Raw genomic sequence first — 23,557 nt, forward strand, 5'->3', positions numbered from 1 at the left:
AATTCAAACTTTTTTTGTTTCAAATTTTCATGAGTATGTACAGAGGTGGTTGGAAGAAAAGGACAGGAGTGAGTATGTACAGTCATTCATGGTGTGGGGCTGCATTTCAGCCAGTGGTGTTGGAGATCTAGCCTCTGATCTCCCAGCACGATATCATAGCAAACCATGTAATAGACAGGCCGGTCCACCATGTCCATTTCACACTTCAGGCCTCTCCAAAGAGTGAAATGAACACACGTGCACAAATTTTAGTACCAGCAGGGGGAGATACTATATTTAAAGCCAAGAGGTCGCTAGTGAGCAAGGAAGGTATGAAATACATTTCAGTGTCCTTCATCACTAGAGACAATTAAGCTAGGTGGCTAATATGTATTTAAATGTGTTAATAATGTCTGTTTAAACACTTTCATGTGATTATTTTCATGGTAGCCTGGAATAAAAATATCTCCCTCTGCTGGTACTGCAACTTGCATGCATATCCATTTTACACTTTGGAGAGACTTGGTGTGTCTATTAGACATTTTTGGATCTCCACCAAGTAGACAAAAGGTCATGTACCTAAATTTTGGGGGAAAATTCCCATCAGCCAATTCCCATATACTGGGTGAAGATGGATTCTTTATATAGTTCAGGCAAAGACAAGTGTACTTATAAACTAATGGTTCAATAACAAACCAATAGCTGCTCACGGACATAATTTTTTTTAACCTAAATTCCCTTCTCTGTTATATATTTAAAGATGTTTTTCCTTTACAGGTGGCAAAGAGATGCTATTTTAGTGTGTTATTGAAACTATCTTGAAGTCTTGGGGTTTCTATATTGAGAAAATTGGAAAAACGTGTGTAGTCTAGATTCATATAATATTAACAGTCAAAAAAAGGTACTAAGCTTGACACCAAATGTCAATATAAAGCTGTTCGACTGAACAATGGAAAGAGACAGAGACATGTTGACGGCTTTAAAATGTCTGATGAAGGTGATGAAGCCAGAGGCAATAAAAACCGCAGAAGCTACAGTAAGGTGCAACATAAGCAGTGCTGCAAAACCCCCTCTCTCTCTTTTACATGCACACGCACTCACTCACACACACGCACGCACACACGCACACACACACACACTGGCATGCACGAACAGGCAGGGCATTTATAGTGAATTAGCCAGCCAAGCTTATAGAGCAGCAGTGGCCTTTGGGGGACACTGGTAGTTTAGCAGCTATTCTCTCTGTGTCTCAACCATCTGGACACTGAGAGCAGGTGATAATGGATTTCTCTTGGTGTGTGTGTGCTTGTGGGAGTGTGTGTTAATGTGAACAGATGTAGATATCTGTTATATTAAGTCTTCAAAGCTTACTCTGAGGGTAAAAGTCAGTACTTAGCAGCCAGGCTTTTGCACTTTACGTATGTGTGTATGTGTGTGTGTGTGTGTGTGCTCGAGCCACATATAATCTATTATTGTGCAAACCCTGTAACAAAATAAAAAGAAGGCTCCTGCACCACAAAACTGCTGATTCCTAAGTGATTCCTAAATTCTGAACGCAGCTTTGAACTTGTGCATTTCACTGAGTTTTCATCATGAGAGCTTCACGGGATGCTCAGCAGTTTGTTTTTAGTGGTATGCTTGCAAAATAAACACATAAACTTAATAAACAGTAAATGAAAGAGTTGCATCACAGCATCTGATTCAGCAGCAGCACTTTCTTTCTCATTTTAAATTAATGAGTTTTCATCAGAGAAGTGGTATGCCGAACTATCAAGGGTCAACACCCTTACATGTTCTCAGATATGTGTGATGATGAGCTGTGGATTTATTTCAGAGGCTGTGGTAACACTTACAACTCTGTATTGACCTTCCAATTCACACCATAATACTCCATGGCCATCATGTGATTCGACTGTAAGAGTTTAATATGCCATTGATGTGTGAACACTTAGAGTGCCTACCATTCTCCACCAGTTATCAGATATAATAAATTATTTTCAATCACTCTCTAACTTCTGTTTTCAATTATCAGGTTGTCTGAGTGTTATTTTTCCCTGGTTATTGTTTTAACTGCAGTGCACGGGACCATAACTTTGTCCCAAAAGATAAAGCTGTGTGTTAAAGCTGTAGCTACATGCTGTTGACATGGATGTATAAATTTAGAGCTTGCATTCACACATCAAACTTGTAAAAGTATTAGTCACTTTACACAGATTAATAAATAGTATATTTGCATGCTTGGTAGTGTAGCTGTACCTCTGCCACGCTGCTAAGGCCGGTGTCGGGTTCAGAAGCTCGGACCTGCAGGGTGTGCAGGTTGTGACCACTCTCATAGTCGACGTTCCTGGTGAGGCTAAGCGCTCCGCTCTCCTGGTTGATGCTAAACAAATTCCCTGGATTAACCAGTAGCATGTATGAGAGACTCTTCTTCTGGAAGGAGACGGCATGGACAACTGCAACTCTACATGGACGTGGACATAAACACACACAAAGCAAGAAATTTAAGCAACATTAGCAACAGTTTTCTTACCAGAAAGAGAAAATAAAGGGAAAAATAGACTTGAGTTCTTCAAGATTTTATGAAATCCTTTTCTTAGACCTCTATCTTCTGCTGAATCAGATAAAATACTGTGTTAGTTTTAATGTGTGCACCACTTCACAGTCAGCTCCAAGTCATGTCTTAGCATGGCTTAGCAAAAATACTGCAGCTGCGGGGGAACTGTTAGCTAAGCCCCCTAAAAGTAGAAAATATTGAGAAATTTCCATATCTTTTGTAGTTCTTTAAATGTCATTACACATTGGTTGTGACATTTCCTTACCTACTTTAGCACTGTTGTTATTTTTATTGCTTGTATTCCTGTTTTTATCTGTGTAAAGCACTTTGAATTTCTTTGAATGAACTTGGTGTGCCTTGCCCAAAGTACCAAAGTATAAACATGACCACAGGTCTGCAGAAAGCTGATCTGCATTTCTTTTTCCAAACAGACTTATAAAGTGAAGAGGAGCTGTGACGTGCTGGTCGAGCTCCAGTGCTGCGTTTAAAGTCTGCAGCCTTCATGGATTATTCTGAACTCAGACACCATTGCAACCCGATTAATCAATTTAACATAAACTAACACACAGGTATGCACAGATGCACAATACGGTCAGAGGACACGTGCATGTGAGGACATAAAAACAAATAAAAGGGGCATAATGGAAGAAGAGACACACAGAAACCACATGCAGAGATACACCCACAGACACACTGCTCACAGGGTGGCATGGATACTTGGATATTAATACAATGTGCTTTGCGCCAGCAGCCCCGAGGATTCACACACACACTCTCCTTCATGTTTATCCAGACCTCGCTTTTAATAAATATTTGAATTTGCCACACTTTCAAATTCTCAGCCTCAGGCCACACTCATACATCTGGGTCCTCTTCAACCACCTCCACCCACCCCAGCCTTCTCTGCATCATCCCTCTATCCTTCATTTTCTTCTCTTCCCTCTCCTTCCTTCCTCTATCATCCCTTCACGCTCTCCACATCCCTCCACCTCTCCCTCCTCCTCCTTCTTCTTCTTTCCTTTTGTCTCGCTCTACAGGGCTCATCTTTTCATGCATCACATGACATGCAAAGCAAGGGAGCAGGCACACACAGACAGACACACATATGCACAAAATGCCATTTTCACATTCTGTGTCTGAGGCAGTGGAATGCAAATCATGTTTCTGTATATATGGAGTCAGAAATATAAACAGACACTTTTGTTAATAAAACCTACTCACAACAATAGTACCAGATGTAAGATTACAAGTACTTCTAATATGTCTCTCTGTGTATAACCCTGTCAGTAACATATACAAACATATAAATTAAAAGCACATAAAACTGGTACCTGTTGGATCACTTCTAATGCAGTTGCTTGATACAAAGCAGCATAAGGTGCTGTATCAAAACTTGTACTAATGGATCATACAGGAATTATGCGCTTAGTATTTATTTTTATGTGTTAACTGCCAGGCATTTTGGTTTGTACACATCTGTACATCCATGCAAAGGGTGAACCCGTCATTGTCAATAGACCACACAATATGGCGTCTTCTGGTTTAACTGGTGTAACTGGTGGAGGCCTAAATGCTAAAAATAAGACTTCAGAATTTGTCGAGTAGAGGAGGATCTGTAACAAGGAATGATAAGAAAAAGAAAAACTTAACACTGTCACTTTCACCTTTTTTACTTATTGAGGTTTATATTTCAGAAAGCATGCGTGTAGCAAAAAGCTTCTTTTAAGTTAACAACTTGTATTGCAAATACACATCCAATGCTATTCTTTGGGAGTTTCACTGTATGTATGCATAAGGCATATATTTCCAAAGAAACTGGTAAACCTGTGAGACCTAATTGACTTGTGAAGGGCTAAAATGTATAATAGCAGTCTGGCAGTTTAGATGAAATATCTCAGATGCCATCTTGCATTTTACAGGATTTAAAAGATTAGCCACTAAGATCTTGACGTATTACAGAACTTTCGAGTGTCTTGGAGTGTATACAACTTACTAAATGTGAAGCCTCAACAGCATAGCCAGGTGGTTATAATGCTGTAAGTGTTATTCACAGAGCATACACACAAACAAGGGATAACAATATGTCAAACTGCTGTAGGGACTCACGGTTGGCCAACGGGTATGTTCTCTGGTACATTCAGGCTGTACGTGGAATTGGTGAACTGGGGTGGCCGATAGCCTGCAAGGATAGCAACAGTGGCTGGTGGCCCTTTACGACCATGTCCATCCACTGCCTGAACCCGAAGGAGGTACTCCTTACTGGGGGTCAAAGGTCGACCGGTTGTCCTGATCTCCCCAGAACGATGGTCCACCTCGAAGCACTCCTCATCACCTTTATAAAGAGAAAAGGAAACTCTGCCTTTAAAAACATTAATTTAATAGATAGATAGATAGATAGATAGATAGATAGATAGATAGATAGATAGATAGATAGATAGATAGATAGATAGATAGATAGATAGATAGATAGATAGCAGCCACAGCTGTCCAAATATAAAACTAAATAAGGTAATATGAAGCTAGAGGGATTCTCTGAGTATGTTTATTTCTGTGTGTGTTTGTGATTAACACGTTTTGAAGACTCCCCACTGGAGAAGAGAAGGAAGAGGGAAGGGAGCAGTAGAAATGTGGAGACAATTTGACAAAAGAGAAAGAAAGTAGACATGGAAACTTTGAGAAGAGGAGGACAAGAAGAAAAGTACAGTTTAAAGTTTGCTTAGCCTCTCTGTCCACCATAATAACTGCCATCATCACCTCTTGGGCTGGTGCAGAGTCCAACAATTTCAGTGGCTTTCATCTTATATCCTATCTATTATTTATTTCTAAAATCCCTGAGAAAATAGTTGTGTCTCAGGTTCTTGCTCACTTGTTTGGCAATAATCTTTTTGAACAGTTTCAGTCTAGTTTCTGTCCCATTGATTCTCAAGAAAACAGCCTTTGCAAAATTCACCAATGACCTCCTAATAGCAGCTGACTCTAGTCTATTAACCATTCCTCTTCTTTATTTCCATTACTATTTATGCAATTGCAGACTATCACACTATGTCCCATAATATCCTTCTTGACAGACTAGCCTCTACTGGAATTAATAAACCACCCATAAACTGGTTTAATTTCCATTTTTAAATCCTATCCTGGTTCAGTCAACTTAAATATCTCAGCTGAAATTTTCATTTCCAGTTATACCACTTGTTCTCCAGGGATCTGTTTTGGGGCCTCACCTATTTATCAACTGTCTATTTCCTTCTTTTGTAAAATTATCAGCATTTCAATTTCCATTGTTATGGTGATGACACCCAGCTCTACCTGTCAGCCAAACCTACCACCACTCTCCCAGCCACCTTCCTCCAGGAAATCAAATCCTGGTTTTTCTCATTGGCACCAAATCCAGAATGTCAAAAATTTTCCCTCCCGATCGACAACTCCTCAGTTTCTCCTTCCCCTCAGGTTAAGAGTCTGGGTGTCATCCTTGACAGCACACTTATTATGTCACTTGCTCCTCATACTTCCATCTTTGTAACATTAATATATAAAGACATTAATGTCTGTCTGTCACAACCAATAGTACTCCCATCTTTATTCACACCTTGGTTATGTCCTACATGGCTTCCTGTATATCTCTTTCTCTCATATCCATCCATAACTTTCAACTGGTCCAGAAGTAGTCACAGAAGTTTCTCCATTTATCACATCACATCTGTTGTTCAGCAGCTTCACTAGCTCCCAGTTAAATATCGTATTGATCTTAAGATTCTGCTCCTCACCTTTAAGGCAATCCATAACCTCCCTCTGCAGTACCTCTCTGAACTACTGCACGTTACACACCCATTCACATCCTCAGGGTTTCTTCTTCTCTTCTTCTTACTATGCCTTATGCCTGTTTGACTACCAAACAGTTGCTTCAGTTCCTCTGTTCCTCACCTCTGGAATTGCCTCCCATGAAACATCTGTAACACTGATTCTGGTCTTCCACCTGTCATATGAATCCTCTGTTCTTAATTACTTTATTTATTTTAAGCTTGTTTTACTGACTTGATTGATATTTTCTTGGTTCATTCTTGCACTTTTTTAAAACTCTTTTGTGTAAGGTTTTGAAAGGTACCCATTACAAAATGTGTTTTTATTATTGTTATTATTGTTAAAAACAAAGATAGGCAAAGTAAGGTACCACTCACAAAGGCCTAGACAACATCCGCGACCCCTAGACAACTGCTAGTTACTAAAAAAAGATTTGTATTCCCCAATTGGTTGGCAAGTGGTTGGTGGCTGATGCCGAGGGAAAGTGGTTACAAAGAGGAAACCCATCCTGCCTGCTGCAGCCATCCATAGTTTGCATGGAAGATGTGTCTTGTCTACATAAACGTGCTAACTAACCACAGAGCAATAGTGAAACTTGGAAAAAAAGTGTGACACAGGCACACAACGAAACAAAGAGGCAAAGGCTGTATATCATGTCATGAATAGAAAGAAGATGAAAGGTTAGAATGGGCGGATAAAAAAAGACATGAAGGGCAGAGAAGAATCCCCAGCTGTTGACTGGAGGGTTTTGAACCAGCAGCTGCATCCAACCTGTCAATCATCTTCTCTTGTTTTGACTGCTGAAGGGAGATTTTTCTGACACTTGTTTGTCAAAGTCTCACTAAATGAGTTCTGGTTTGCTTCTAAAGCAGCGGTCTCCAACCTTTTTTGCGCCACAGACCGGTTTATGCCCGACAATATTTTTACGGACCGGCCTTTAAGGTGTCGCGGATAAATACAACAAAATAAAACTAGTACCGGTACCGAAAAAAGAAGATTTATTAATAACACACGTGAAAAGACCCAGGAAAACCGAGTAAACGATAAAAACGATAACAAAATAACGCTGAAAACCGATAAAAACCCTGAAAACCATACATTTCACACCTGAGCCTCAACTCTCGCGGCCCGGTACCAAACGACTCACAGACCGGTACCGGTCCGAGGCCCGGTGGTTGGGGACCGCTGTTCTAAAGCTCCTACAGATTGCCTTTATTGTCTCACTTTCATAATAATCTCTTTTGAATTGAAATTAAAACTGACTTAAAGTAGGTTTCGTTCAGAGACAAGAAGATGCATATTGGTTTCTTGCCCCTGATTGGCATAGCATGAAGACTAGGCAAGAGGCCAGGGAACCAGCTGGCAAACCTGTCCAAAAACTGAATAACAGCACCTCTAAAAGCTCACTGACTCATGCTTTATAACTGCATCCAGTGACCTAAAATATCCAGTGACCTGTCCAATTGTTCTGGACAGACATGTAATATATGGTAGTTGTTACTATAGGAAGAAATATATTTTACTGTGGAATAACACTACTATGATTTTGTGAAACTTCTGAAAATAAAAACTGATATCTGTCAACCTCATCTACAGCTAGAGACTGCTATAGATTCTTAAGTTGTCACTTTACAATGGAACCATTAAAATTTGAGATTTTCATTCCAAATAAGTAGGATTCATGGTACTGCATTTGAGCCCCCTTGTGTAGGTATTTGACTATGCAGAGTGAACGATTTTGGGTATACGGATGTGCTTGCGTGCACTTCAAAAAAACAGAAAACCCCAACAACAATGCTGAATGCTGACTGGTTGAAAGTTGGTCCTAAACAGGAAAGGGAGAAACAGCTGAATTTATCAGCAACATAATGAACACAGAAAGTGGTTGAAGTGGAAATTATTTTTGAAAGTTTCACTTTATAACTTAGGTCTTCTCCTTGGTTGTTTGGAGGACCAACTAAATATAAAAAACATATTTTAAAAAAGCTTGATGGTGACGCCTGACAGGAACTGGATCAGAAGATTTTACATATCAAATACAAACACAAAGGATTACAAGTTTACAATTTTATAAGAGTAGCATTCCTGATGATTAGATTGTTGTCTTATTCATTTAATTTTTTATAAAATCTAAGTTTAAATTAAAGTGAATCTTGCAACTTGGTGTTGTTTTAAGTCTATAAAAACATGGCAGAAGGGAATGACAGTGATTTATTTCAGTTTTCTAAGAATATGTTGAGTATATTGAAGAATAACAGAAGATTTTGTAGATATAAAAAAAGAACCATTTGTTTCAACTTTTATTTTTTTTATAGTACAGTGATGTCAGTGAGTGCACACTGTTTTTAAAAAGAGCCACAGAAACTGAAACTTTCAACTCATTTTTAAGCCACTAAAACAAAAACTGCAAATTTAGGATGCTGTAACTGATTAAAATAACATTAATGCCCCTAATTGGCTTCACTCACTCTACGTGAATATATTTTCACATTGGCATGATGTTAAAAAAACATTTTTAATATAAATTATTGGATTATTCATTCGTACACATGTAGTCACATTACGCCAAGGGGAAGTAAGAAGCTTTTAATAAGAAAGCATTAGAAATTAGCTCTCAAAATATCTCCCCTTTACTTTCCTCCCCCATTTTTCTTCACTTAAAAAAAAAAAAAAAATCCACAGCCACCGGCGCCCATCCGCCCACCCTCTGACTCTCCCACTCGCTGCCTCTCCAGAGACTTCCCTATTATTCCTGAATCTGGGAGCTTTCTTTGCCCCAGGGAGCGATTAACAGCGCAGCTCCATCCCGTTCTTGAGCATTTCTTTCTCCCTCTTCCATTTGATGATAATTGAAATTCAACAAGTCAAATTTTTATTTATAAATCACTCTTTTGAAAAAAACAGGTTTGTCACACAGAGCCTGGCAGAGCTGGAGCGGACCTAATTACAGATACGAGCGGGAGATAAGAGCAGGAACAAACACATGACAGGTTTTTAGAAAAACTGACTGAAAAAAGATGGAGGTTTGACTGTGGTAGGTAAAAAACACCCCAAAACAATGAAAAAAATACGAGTCGGGCGAGTGTTGATATTATAAAAGACGTGTTAATGCATTTGAAATGTATCTTTCATCTTTGAAGGGTTCTTAACATCTTAATAGCTCATTTTCAGCAAATACAGTATACAGAAAATATTTATATAGTCATTATGCACAATACAGCAATTAAAATAAGAATTTAACCACTCACCTTCAAGTAGGAAGAACTGAGCTCGTCCTAGTGTCCCATCTCGTTGTCGTGCTGACAGTCGATACACTACAGAGCCTGGCGTTGCATCAGGACCAATAGCAGCCAGGTAAGGTGAGGGAAACATCGCCCACTGCAGGTCAGCCTGACTGGGCATGCTCAGAGTTAACCTGCACAGGTACCAGTCATCACCTGGATAAGAGAGTAAACAAATATGACATTACTACATGTAACTGATTTGAAAAAATCCTGTTACTCAAGAATCCAAGATAGCTCTGAATAGCTACCATACAGTGATTAGGATTATGTAGCTGTCCTTCTGAAAGGAATGGTTGCATTTAGCCAACTTATTACTCCCCCATGTACCTGCTGCACTCTCACTTGAAAATAGTTCAATTGTTATAACACCATTAAGTTTGTGAATGTTACTTCTCTCGCAAAATCAAGAAGGAGGTGAAACTTAAAATATAAGAGAATGGTTCTTGCTGGTATTTAAACTAATCTGTTTATTTATGTATTGTTAAATAACCCTATTCAAAACTACCTTTCACCCAATGACGGCTGGGATAGGTTCAAGCCCCTCATGACCCTGAACTGGATAAGAGGAAGAAAATGGGTGGGATGGATAAATGAATGGATGGAAAGAAGCCTTTTTCAACTGAATACTAATCTTTATTGAGCCCAGGAAAATTCATAATATTTCTATAACCAAAAAAGATAAATGTTTGAAAAATGTCCTCAGAAGACAACAGAATCTGATTTAGTTACTTGGCCAGTACTGTATATACATATGGTTTATAGTTTTGTTATGGCTTCTTATCCAGTATTAGTATTGGATAGTATTAGTATTAATTCAATGATGCAGTTCAATGTTGAAAAATAACCTCTTTTATTTAGCCTTTGGGTTTAACCAACTGAAATATCTGACTGTTGAGCTACTAAGGTGACCAGTCAGTTTCTATGTGTGTCTCTCAACCTGTTTTCCAGACACAGGACATCAAATAACTGCATATAAAATAATAATTATCCACAAAAAAATGGACTGTAGTGTCCACGAAATGGCTTTGTATTAAGAGTATGCAGTATGTATTTACAAGATTACAAATCTAAAATCAACATTGTTAGTAACACATTAGCCATAAAACTGCTAAACATCTGGTTTTAAATCATGTCTATGTAAAATATGTCATAGAAATGCATTTGCTTTTAGAAATAATGACTCTTTGTACTATAATATACAGTAACAGTCAAAAGTTTCAATTGATAGTGATTTAATAGATGATTTCTGTGCATCAGTGTTTTTATATGTTTTTATTTAAATGTTACCTAACAGTCCCTGTGTTTTGGTGGATGTCTGAGTGCTTCAACTGCATGGCTGCTATTGTTGTCTCAGCTTTGAAGTGACGAAGCTTGTTAGCTAAGCCAGCTGCACTCGTTCAGACAGTGGTTCAGCCAATGGGGACAAGGTGACATCTCTCAACTTCTGTCATTTTTTCCTCATCTCTCATCATCACCTTGCTGCTCCAGAAGAGAACAGTGAAGGAGTGACAGGGAGGAAGAGAGAGAAGGAAGCAGTTCCTCCAAAATAAAACAACAGAACTTTCACAAGATCACAAAGACACGCAGCAGGAGCTCCCATTCTCCCAGTCAAAAATACACACACATATACACACACACACACACACACACACACACACACATGCACGCACGCACATGTTTTTTCTGCATCCAAAAGTCAACTCTCTTTACATATTTTGTTATGTCGTCTGGTTCTGAGGAGGCATTTGTTTGGTTTGAAGGTGCTTTGGCGCTAGCTGTTGTTTTGGCTCTTGTGTCGTTTTGCAACAGCAAAGGAGACAACAGCCTGAACAAGAGAGGAAACTTCACTTCAAAGAGACCAAAGAACGAAAAAAAAGAGATGAGGAGGTGGCAGAAGAGGAGGTGGAGGAGGGAAGGAGGTGAAGACACAATGGTGTCTACCTTTGTTTCTGTCTTCTCTGAAGGTCTGTCAACAAACTGAACATGAGAGGGAAAGGGAAAAAGAGGAGGACAGGAAAAAGGAGGCAAATGAGACAGGGACATAAAGGGAGACAAAGAGGTAATAATAGAAAAAGAAACAGGAAAACGGGAGAAATGAACAATGGGGTGAAGCCAAAATGGGGGAAAATAAGGCATAAAATGCAAAAAAATGAGAATAAAGAAGGAATATGGTGAGCATAGATGCAGAATGAAGAAAAAAACAATGAGGAAAAAGAAAATGTGCTCCATCTTAGAGTTACCCATCAAATTCAAGTACACAAACACATACTATTACACTCAGTGTGACGGGCACTGTCAGGGGATCCCATTATCTCTGAATCTGCATCACCAAGAAATGTCCACAAATCAACAATATCCTCTATGTATTTAACTCTGTGGTTTGTGAATCGCATATTTTTAGCTTCAGTAATCCATTATTAGTTACATGTACGTGGAAAAAAAAAACACTAACAGAAAGCTGTTGTTTCTGTAATGATTAATATTCATTCTGTATATGCCAAGGAAAAATTAATGTCCTTTCAGAGAAGAACAATTTAATCTGAAAATAAAAATATATCCTATTCCAGGCCAAAGCATGCTGTGACTATGATAATCACCCATAAATAAAGTGAGAAAATGCGCAAAACGCTAACTAAAAAAGTTAAGGAGATGAGGGTGAGGCGATAATGAGGACGAAATCTTCCAGCTTAGCGCTCCACTGTCCTCTCCCGCGTTAGCCGGCCTTGAGTTTTTAGTCAATGCATAAAATCCAGAATAATCAAATCTATTTCTGTCTGTTGTTTTACATATGCTGTGCTGTGGGCCGTGCATGAAAGCCAAATGAAGTCTGTCCTATTATTATGATAAGCATCAACACGTTCAGATGCAGTGCCAGCGGTCAGCACATGTGTCAGCCTGGGCGAAAACTATAAAGCCAACCTTACTGTATGGAAATACAACTGCAGGGGGGGAGCAAAGTGGACACAATGCCTCCTTTGTACCTCCAGGCTGATAAAAGCTCACTGACACTAGAATAATGGCATTTGATATATGATATAATACGTAGTCTCTGCAGGGTCACACTACAGCTTGTTTATCTGCATTAGTGAGTGGAACACAAACCGCAGCCCCTCCTACATAAGTAACACTTTTTATTGGAAAATTTTAAAAAGTACATTTTGTATATTATTTAGGAGTCTACACAGATAAAGCAAATAAAGAGCTTACTGAACACTATGGGCATTAGAGAATGTCCCTGTTAGATTAAAAGAGTTTTGCATTATGCGCACAGTGTAATATATTTTGATGGTAGCCCAATCAGTGAAAACAAAGGGTCTCCAAACATCTTTGCTGCACACAAAGAACAGTGGACGAATCATCTGTCCAGCAGCCAAGACTATTACAGAATGTCATGACAAGGAGCTTAATAAGAGCTGGAAAATACTGCCAGAGACAAGAGGCAGGAGATGAGAATGTGGGACAAACAGAAAGAATTAGCTAAAGTGCTTCTGAGGGAATATATGCACGTGGAATACACGGCAGGCTTTCATAAAAACATGGTTTTGTAGATTCGACCTCGACAGCTGTTAAACCGGTATTTCATCTCAACATACATCCTAAAATGTAAAATCTTAATGTAGTTTCAAAAAGGTGACTTAAAAATGTTGGACTGCCTAATTATTAACAAGTTGGAGTGTGTGATGATTCAGTGACTGCAAACTGTACTTATCACAGTTCAGTTCCTCAGAGGATGGTCTGTCTTTCAAAAATGTTATTTCTATTACAATGTTTCAGAGGGAAACACATTTGTGACCACATTATATTTGGCATAGACGATGGGTTGTATATGTGGCATATCACATGTCATTTCTTACATACATAAAGTATGTCTAATTTATGAGGAAGTACAGTGTTATTAAACTTTTTAGTCATTCTTTAGAGGTGCTCATAGCATTGGCTTAGGTTCGGGTGAAAGTTTTGGTTTGTTTTAATGAAATACGAGTTCCCTTTAATTACACTTTCTAATAAATATTTACACAGTAACACAGACAGGAATCAGCATGTGATACCAGCCTCTGGTATGACTGTCTAGCTCTTTGTATCCCCTCCATCTACCCCAACTATCTCCTGATATCTGCTGATTCTGATGCAGTTCATAATTATTGTGCTTTATTCATTATAAAATACTTCATATAGTACTGGGACCGGTCCACATCACACTGAAAGGAGTTACTTGGCCACAGAAACCTATACAGTGAGACTAATTAGGTTAGTTTGGAAGTTTGGAACTCTTATTGAGCCAGCAGAGCATTTTTAATGCATTAAGCACCTCAGCTCTCAGTGACCCTGCCTCTAACTTTCTGTTGTCTGCCACTTCATGACGGAGTTGCTGTGGCTCCTAAACACTTTCACTTTCCAATGAATGCACTTAGAGTTGATATGGAAATGTCTAGAAAAGAAGAACACACAAACTACAAACTGATTTGTTGCCACATTTGATTCTTATTACAGTACAACCTAGACAATCAGTGAGCTCTTTAAGTGTTTGCAAAGGCAGACTGCATTGCTAGATGCTTGATTTTATACACTTTGTCAATGAGACTGAAAACATCTAATGAGAGGTATGGCCCAATTCTTTTTGTACATATAACATTTAATATACTGACCAATTACACTTCACCTACATGTAATGGGAAAAACACTTCAATCATGTAAAACAAACAAACAAATGAACAAACATTCAAAAATCCCTTTAATTTAATTTCGTTCTAGCACCATCCTCAGGACAAACCAGTAGCAAAATGGCATCTGTGTTGTTTTATGCTGCAGTGTAGCCATGAGCTACAATTGCAACAATCCAATTAACTCATATTTTTTTTTACACTAAACTGTGGTTCTAAAAGAAAAGTATTAAGGAAATGTTGCAACAACTTGCTCTGCCAAACTATAGCAATGAGTTTAGTAAAGTGGAGAACTCGCTTATATAGCTTTAGTCCAGCCTTGCTAACACCCAAATGTGCTGAACAGCTCCTTGATGCGAATCACTGAACTTGAGAAGTCAACGAACACAAGCATGCATGCAAGCATGCATATAAATATGCAGAGGAATGTCCGGCTCAGGGCAGGAGTGGGCCTGAAGCAAAGAAGAGGAGTGGAAAATGAGGACGAGTTAAGAACCTGAACACTGAGCAGTCATTCAGTGTTCACAACTGTTCATTTTCACAAAGGAATAGATGTGTTCTTTTCCTTAAACATGTCAAGGTAAGAAAGTAAAGTTATGTTGCTTTCTTTAAGATTGCTTTTCTGTTATGCCAGTTACTGTGACATAACAAAAGGCCATTTCAGATTATTTTAGGTTTTCTCGACTGTCTAACCTGTTAAGAATACATGAAGAAATGTTATGTTCTGCTAAGCGTTTCATCCATGACTTATTTTATTCCTCTGCTTCTACCCATAACCCCCTGTGTTTTGGGGTAATTCCTCATCACTGGTTAAATTAAATTTTCATGTGCAATGAACTGCACCACAGTTTTTGTGTTAGAGGACTCAGTGAATTACTTTACAGAGCAGTGGTCTGACATGATAAACTGTATATCTTAAGAACACGCTGCAGGCTCTCATTGATGGACAGTCAAGTGAAGAAATTCAGGACAGTTTAACTGATCTTACCTTCACAAACAAATTAATCAAAATTATATTATTATGTGATATGTTGTTCTATGGGGTCTCAGAAAAATTACATTTCAACTTGTAGTTCTGACCATTGGTCATTGGCCACTGAGCTTTTAGATCTTGGAATGATAGACTGTAATAAATCTAAAGTACTTACTATTGTAGGTCAAACGCAGAGGGGGCCACTGCTGTAAACATTGGGGTTTTTTTGGTTTCTGATCAATTTTAATTTGTAAACTATCTATTGTTCTAGGTTAACTAGTAAGCAGCTATTCTTGCTTAATTATCTAGTGAAAATAATGCAAAATAAATGTTGCCCTGGAACCATTTCTAGTCCTTGAGCTCTCACTGTAACGCCATTGCATATCTAAAGCTCATACCCAAACCATACCTTTCAGTTTCTTTGTTTACTCCACGCTTTCAGCTACCTGGGGAAAAGTTACCAGTTGCTATTCCCAGGGCAAATGGTTCAACCAAGACAGTGTGAATCCTAAGTAAAAGAACTCCTTTTTCCAAGGACATTTTGCAGCCAGTAGCTGGCAGATTTACATAATGAAAACCAGACTAAATGCAAATGGTGTCACTATTCAGCAGCATTCACAATATTCAATAGATATTAAATTCATAAAGATAAGTAAAAGCCACAAGCTTCTGTGACACTTTAATATTTTAAAGTGTTGGGAGAAGTGGCGACTGACAAATACAAATAAGCCTCGGCCATCAGTTGTTTGCAAAAACGATGAGGTATCCCATGATAGCACACACACACGCACATACACATAAATGTTTTCTAAGCAAGTAAGTAAAAAACAGTATAGTACAACAGTCTTGTCATACCATGGGTCCCAGCTGGACTTCACCACTGAGAAAACAGAGAAAACTAATGTTTGGAGAAGAAATACTGCTCGTTTTTCATCTCTTTGTCTAGAATTCCCAGTCTTCTATCCTCAGACTGTCAACTCTACTGTGTCTGTCATTTACATCTCAGTCCCTGCTGAACCCCTTTCAGGCTGTTATGTTGGTGTTAGTTTAATGTAGCCTGCACATTTGCCACAACATATCCCATCTTCAATCCTATATTGAAAGTGATCCTTTCAGGAAAAAAGGTGACAAATCAAAGGAAAACATGGAGCCCTGACTGCTTCAGTAGGGGGCTCAGATGGCTTTGTTATTCTGTTTTGGGGAATTCTGCAGGCATGATTTGGATCTTCTAAAAGGAAACTGTTACTACATACACACTACACACTTAATGAAGAAACACTGCTTGATATCATCTTTATCACACGATGAAACATATCCATCCATATCTATCCAGACAGGCGTGGTCTCCTCCAGGATGACAGTGCCCCGATCCATAATGGCACCAGGGATAACTTAATGATCTGATGAAAATGTGTTTTTCCCAGTCAACAGGTTTCAGTTTAACATCTGAGACATTTTGGATTGACGTGTTAAACGGTGCTCTCGATCACCATTATCAAAAGACGAAATGAGGACAAATCTTTTGGAAGAATGGAAGATGTTTAATTTGTCACTTCCCTGTATATAACACACGTTGGAAGAGGCCCGAGCTCTTTGTTTCTGTTCTGTTTGTGTGTGCTGACTGTACTTGTCCCCTGCTTATCTGATAAATCGGTTTGGCTGCTGCAATGGCCTAATTTCCTGGCAGAGATCAATAAAGTTTCATAAAGCTCTCAGCGGTTCAAAATCCCTCACCGTCTGTTGTGTTGAACACTGACTGTCCTAAACTAGTCAAACAGGAAGTGTTGAGAATGACATGTCTTTTATACAGCCGGATAAATAGTCCCAGTGAAGTGCAGCTAAGTCCATCTTAAGCCGCCACTTACTCATTTGAATCTCAATGCAGAGCGTGTCATGGCTTGTTATGCAAAACGAGGCTAAAAAGAGAAAGGGAATTGTGCTTTGTTTACACCAAACTCCATTCTGCTGTCTTTTAATTTAAATTCATTTATTTGTTTGGGGAGGGGATTTGTTTGTATGACACACAGCGTACCGGGATCAGAACAGGATGCAACCGAATCGAGAGGACAGAGGCACAATGAGAAGAGCTATTTTCTGTCTTTTCCCTCTGAGTCTCTAAGTTGAATGGCAGCTGATGCATTTAGCGTGAAGCTGAGCTGTGGCAGCCAACCAACGGCGCTTCAGAAATAGCTGTTGCTGGTGCTCGCAAGAGCTTCAATTAGAAGAGGGCTGGAAAACAAGATGCGGGGGGATTAAATTAAAATGTGGTCGCGCCCACAGGTTGTCACACAGCCGATGATGAAAGGTGATTAAAGTGAAAGATGTGTTTATGTATAAAAAGCTTTTAACAAACCTGTTTGTCACAACCTGCTACGCAGAGCAGCAGGAGAAACAAACTCAGATACAAAAACAGGCAAGAAAGATTAAAGATGAGAAGAAAAGTGCAGAGATGTCAAATACAAGGAAAGACGAAACAAGCAGACGCAGATTCAGGCAACTCACCGACCCCCGGATAACCTCCCATCGCATTTAAGTTTTTTTGTGATGCTTCAAAAGATTAATGTAGGAAAAACCAAAGACGTTTGCTATAGAGAAAATCCCCAAAGAATGAAAAAAATACAGCATATTCTCAGAATCAACAGCACAAATGTATATAAAAGACTAATGTTGTGCTGTCACATCCTTTCAATAAAGCTTTTTGGTGTACAAAGTCAATGTAAGGAGAAGAACAGGCTGAATAGAAAAAGAACTTGGCCTAACTCAAGGGCAAATGCCACTCTAATAAAGTTAAAGATAAAAGATAAAATAAGCACTATTTAGAAGGAGCTGACAGTTCTGTAGAAAACAGTCCCATCATTATGTGTTTTCTTTTTTTTTTTAAGGATTATTATCACACTAGTTTGAAAATAAAGAAGAAAGCTGATAAGCCCCAGAGTAAAACCTCTCTGCAGACCTTTTGATCCCTTTTATCCCTGATGTGTGTGTAGCAGGTAGGTTTAGACTCACAAACTGACACATCTGTATTGGGATTGCTGCAGTGTGCTATGCTACTTTGCGCCACACATATATGCACGTCTTTCTGTCTCTATGAGGACCTTTGTTGACATAATGTATTCCAGAGCCCCTTACTGTAACCTTCTCTATCATATCTAAACATCCATCCTCAGCCCACCCACAACACACAGACTTAAGTCCCTACAACCTATGTGCAAAACCATAACTCATGTGCACATGACTGCCATAGCGCAGGTGTTTACATGTATGTATGTGGTTGCATGTGTACGTGGGTGTGATTGACGTAGTGGGATGCGTCTCCGTGGTGACTCGCTGGAAGCAGGTGTTCTCATGGGACTGGTTGCTGGGACAACACGTTAAGTCTCTATCACACGTGAAAGCACTCTGGCTTTGTGACACCACCTGTGTCCGTGTATGTGTGTGTGTGTGTCAAGGTATTTAATATATCTGAGGAATTTGAAGGGCTTGAGTATATTTTGGATGATGAATAGTTACTGTTTGCAATTTAATGTGACTCAGTATATTCATATTTTTGATTTGTATTTTTTCATTAGTGGTAAGATTTATAGTGAAACTGAAAAAGCTGTGTAAATGAATGTATACATCTTTGTATATGTCTATCTACATAAACTACATTAATTAGCTCTTTGAATCTATAGGACATAAAATATTAAGGATATTTTAAAAGTACTTGGCATTTGACCTAAACTGAGAATAGTTTTTTGTTGCAATGATAGCAAAATATTTATTGTATATATATTGCACGTGATTTTTTAAAGAATTCTAAAGAAGCAGAGAATCCTTTAAACCTCTGGTAGATGTAATTTCCATGACCACCAACACTCTTGGTTATTACTACAGACAGCTATTATATTGACAGCATAATACAGCACATGATGGAGAGTCATGTGTTGTATTACTGTATGCGCATTTCTGAACTCAGAATGCAGACTCAAATACGAGTTACTCAGATTACTCCAAAAAAAATTACAAATAGCAGGGGAAGTAAATGGGAAGTGTGGCATGATGTGACAAAGAACAATGGAAAACTGAGGCATATGGGAAATACCAGGGTAAAGAGAGACAACATCAAGAAGATGGGAAAGGGGAAGCAAAATTGGAAACAGGACACAAAAGACAGAAGCTACAAATTAATAGTAAAGAAAGTAATAAAATGAGGGAATACCTAAAACTACATCTACAAATTACAAAAAAAGGTTTGACTTAGATGAATGAAGAAACCATGAGAACAGAATCATGGGAAATAAAATAAGATAAAAACTAGAATACAAACTCAAATGATATGAAGAAAGAGCATACTATCCAGAAAACATATAAAAATAAACAGAACTGAAACATTGAACTTGCTATTGTACTACTGGTTTGTATCAGTACATGATTGTCTGCAAAATCTATACCATTTGGTATCATACATAACACAGTGTCATGGATCGTGTTAACTGGTCAAGTAATTTGCTAAGCTAGTCTAGCATTTTAACCAAGGACTTACTAGTAGTAAGATTAGGCCTCAGTAACACAGCCCTAGAGACTGCTTAGCAACAACCCTCGCAACCTCCGGTAGTCACTAGAGAAAAATGTCTATTCCTTGACTGGTTTGCGAGATGTTGCTGGCTGTTGCTAACTGAAACTGCTTATAAAGAGGGTGTTTCTGATTTTCTAAATGTAAGAAAAAGTCAGGCTAAATTGTTAGCAGCAGTCAGGGAGCAGATCTGTGATGATTTGAAGACAAATAACAGTGTTATCAGCAAGGTGGTGGAACCTCCAAAGCATCTTCAACCCCAGGTACCCCCGCCAACATGATGAAAAAATCCACTATAAAAGCTGCTAGATTTCAAATAAGCAAAGAAGAAATATAATGTGTGAAAAGCGAAGCAAACGATGCATGAAGAAATTTGAATCTGGCTTCTCCTTCCACAGTTGAACCAAAGTGAAAGTTAAAACATCACTGAACAAACCCTCCTCTGTTTGTGAACCCGGCTCTCCATCTGGTCCCTAGGAGCCAGCGGACAGAGGCCTGCTGAATCCTAATTAACCACCTTATAGACTGGCCTACTTTACCTCTGCACACACACATATACACAGAAAGCTAAAGTCCTGCAGGCACACAGTTAATTAAGCCCCATTTTTCACTGCTGATGAAGAGAGAGAGGGATAAAAGGGAGAGAGGGTGGAACGATGGAGAGAAGACAGAGAGAGAATCCGTGTTTAGAGCTAAGATAACAAGGCAGATAATGATGAAAATAACAGATGACAAGAAAATAAAAAATCAATGCATAAAACTGCCTGTTTGGAGGAGCAGAATACAAAAAAATGAAGCAATGTAACAGTAAACAGAGCTATTATAACTGGATTGACATTTAAGAAAAAGAATTAGTGAAGCAAATCAGGAAAACATTGAAAGGATAAAAAAAACAAATTTAAAGCTTTCACAAAAGCTTTCATATTTCATTTTCATTAAAAAAAATCAAGCTGAACTCTCTCCATCACTTTTCCCATTTTATTTTTTGAAAACAACTTCAGGTTTTGTGGGCTTATCTCACCAGTTGAAAGTGAAATGACCAAAGGCAGATTTTATTAATTTGTTACTCAGTGGGAGGTGACACATGAATCAGAGGTAGATGTGAAGGTAAGATAAAACAACTTGATATTAATGGTTACCCTGTGCACAACAGCTAATATACGTATATAAAACAAATGTTTTTACATTTGCTGTTGCTTTTAGTTGCAGAAATGTAACTCTTACACCCTACACTACACCCTCTTCTCATGCCTCGCATAGTCATTTTAATTGATTATAGTGGAGTGTGACATAGTAGCATTAGCTGTGTAGCTGGTCTGCATGTTTTACACATTGACTTTAGCCACGGGATTAGTTTAAAAGCAGTGATCTAAAATGTGCTTCTGAATAAGATGTAGTTCCTTTAGTTTATTGTGCTGAAGATGTTCCCATTCAGTTATTAGAATATAGACTCTCACATGTTAAAGTCAACTGTTTGGTAGTAATGTGGTTGCAAATTTCTACTCACTAATGTCCCTACAGATGTTGCTAAAATGTTAATAAGTACTTAATAAGTAAGTCTTTAGGTCTTTAGGAAATTTATAATTGCGGGTACAGCACTTAACACAGAGTAAGAGTGCATTTTCCACAAATGGACGTGTAGGTCTGTTTTATGTTTATGATCACTATTGTCATGCGATGGGGACTACAGACTGGCAGTGGTTTGTAGGAGGAACCGGGACAACATGAAAACTCAATTAAGGTTTCATTCTGTGGTCAGGGCAGAGGGGCTGAAAGAATGAAGGAGACAGAAGATGCAAATAATGGATGGAATGATGGGAAAATGGAAATTGAAGAGAAGAGAGATATCCATAATAGGGTGAACACTGCAGGACAACACTAAGTTCTGACTGAACCATTTGCATACTTGAAGTGCATCACTCTACAAAAAAATAAAATAAAATAATTATTAAATTAAAATTAAGTGGAAAATATTCAAGACAATTGCCAGTCTCCCAGGAGTGGATATTCCAGAAAATTCACCCCCAAATGTTAAGCTCAGTGGTAAAGAGTGAGTATTCTAGGCTTGTTTTAGAGTCACGGGACCTGGACACACTGCAGTCATTGAGTCAACCATGACCTCCTCTGTATATCAAAATATACTAGAGTCAAATGTGAGGCTATCTATCAAACAGATGAAGCTTGGCTAAAATCACACAAGTACAGCAGCAACAGAAAGGCTGAAAAACAAAAGAATGAAGGTTTCACAATTGTTGAAACAAAGTTCAGAGCTCAAACTGACTGAAATGCTGTGGAAGAACCTAGAGAGCGATACATAAACAAATCCCTACAAACTTAAATGACAGTGGGCCAAAATATGACTGCTGCTACTGCTGTGAGACAATAGAGCAAAGGGGGGCAGGAGAATGGCAATAGAGTGTATAACACTATCTAAGCTGTACTATCAACTATAAATAAAGAAAATAAATAAGTAGAATACAGTGCACATGAGTTTTACTACTAACAATTCCTTCACGCCAAAGTCTTACCACTTAACTTTAAAGTTATTTCTGCCTGGTTTCAAATATTACAAAGACCAATTTCACTGAATCATAAATCAAGTGATATCTTTAGTTTTCAAATATACTTTTAAAGGATAAATTTTGTCCATTACCATCTTTTCTGACTAATTACTATGCTTCACTACTTGGAAAAGATATTCATGTAAATAACAAACCCTAATATGCTTGTGTGCATGTGTATACTAAAGTCTAGCTGCTGCAATACCACAAACTGGAGAACTAGAGATAAATAAAATGGATCAGATGAGACATAAGAGTGACATAAATTAAATATGGCTGCTGTGTCCATAAAGCAAATGATGACATCATTGCATCAGCCGCTGTTGTTCAGTTCACAGCGAACTGAGGCAGAAACTAAGCGGCGCTTCGCTCGGTTGGCAGGAAAGATCCCCGTTTCCCACGGAGGGAAATATATAGCCCTAGGGGGTCCCCTGTGCTCAAGAGCCTCAATGCCCACCCAACCCTAGGTTCAATCCATAGAGACAAACAGTGGATCCATGGGCCTAATTTCTATTGACACAACTGCAGAGAGGATCAATGACACAGGAGGGTAAAAAGGGGGGGATAACGAAGAAAAAGACTGGAGGAGACATACATCAAAGGAAAGACAGAAAAGAAAAATGTCAAAAAAGATGAGAAAGAGAGAAAAAAAGAAGAGGAAAACACCACCGCCAGCTAAAATCAAACAGTGAAATATCTAATGGAAAATTCAGTCCACTTAATTCCTCTATCTGATCTTCCCTCATGATTGGCTGGATGAAACAGTTATGGGGAGTGGGGCAACTGAACAGGTCAAACAGGATTTACCGATAACTCAGAGCGTTTGTTTTAATCTGCTTGGAGGCACAGACAGGTGGAGCTTGGCTATATACCCTCAAAAAATAAAAAGAGGAGAGTTCCAGCAATCAGAGGAATGCATTTGGTGTGTGTGTATGTGTGTAAGAGAGAGACGGTCAGATTGGTTCTGCAAGAGTTACACCAGAAGATGAAAAGACGACAAGAGAGGGTGAAAACATGAAAGGATGGGTAAGAAGTGCTGAAAGGAAAAGAAAAAAAAATCTAACATCTTAGTGTGTAAATCTGTTAAAATCAAGAAAACCTCGGAAAAAGGAAGGAGGGAGAAGAGAAAGTAAAGACAATAAAAAGACAATGAAAGGGTAAAAAATAGAGAAAAGACAGACAGCAGTGAAAA

General features: G+C 38.5%; 1 protein-coding gene across 1 annotated transcript in view; it reads right to left on the reverse strand.

Moving 5' to 3' along the window:
- Positions 1 to 23,557, reverse strand: part of si:dkey-22o22.2 (neural-cadherin) — a 138,393-nt gene that overhangs the window by 70,129 nt on the left and 44,707 nt on the right. The window contains exons 2-4 of the mRNA XM_005946955.3: positions 9,580 to 9,768; positions 4,640 to 4,865; positions 2,236 to 2,440 (exon numbers count right to left, since the gene is read on the reverse strand). Coding sequence (XP_005947017.1) covers positions 2,236 to 2,440; positions 4,640 to 4,865; positions 9,580 to 9,768 — 620 coding nt within the window. The remainder of the gene's footprint in view (positions 1 to 2,235; positions 2,441 to 4,639; positions 4,866 to 9,579; positions 9,769 to 23,557) is intronic.

This window comes from Haplochromis burtoni, unplaced genomic scaffold (genome assembly GCF_018398535.1).
Source record: "Haplochromis burtoni strain Fernald_Lab_line unplaced genomic scaffold, NCSU_Asbu1 Contig_512, whole genome shotgun sequence".
NCBI classification, from domain to species: domain Eukaryota; kingdom Metazoa; phylum Chordata; class Actinopteri; order Cichliformes; family Cichlidae; genus Haplochromis; species Haplochromis burtoni.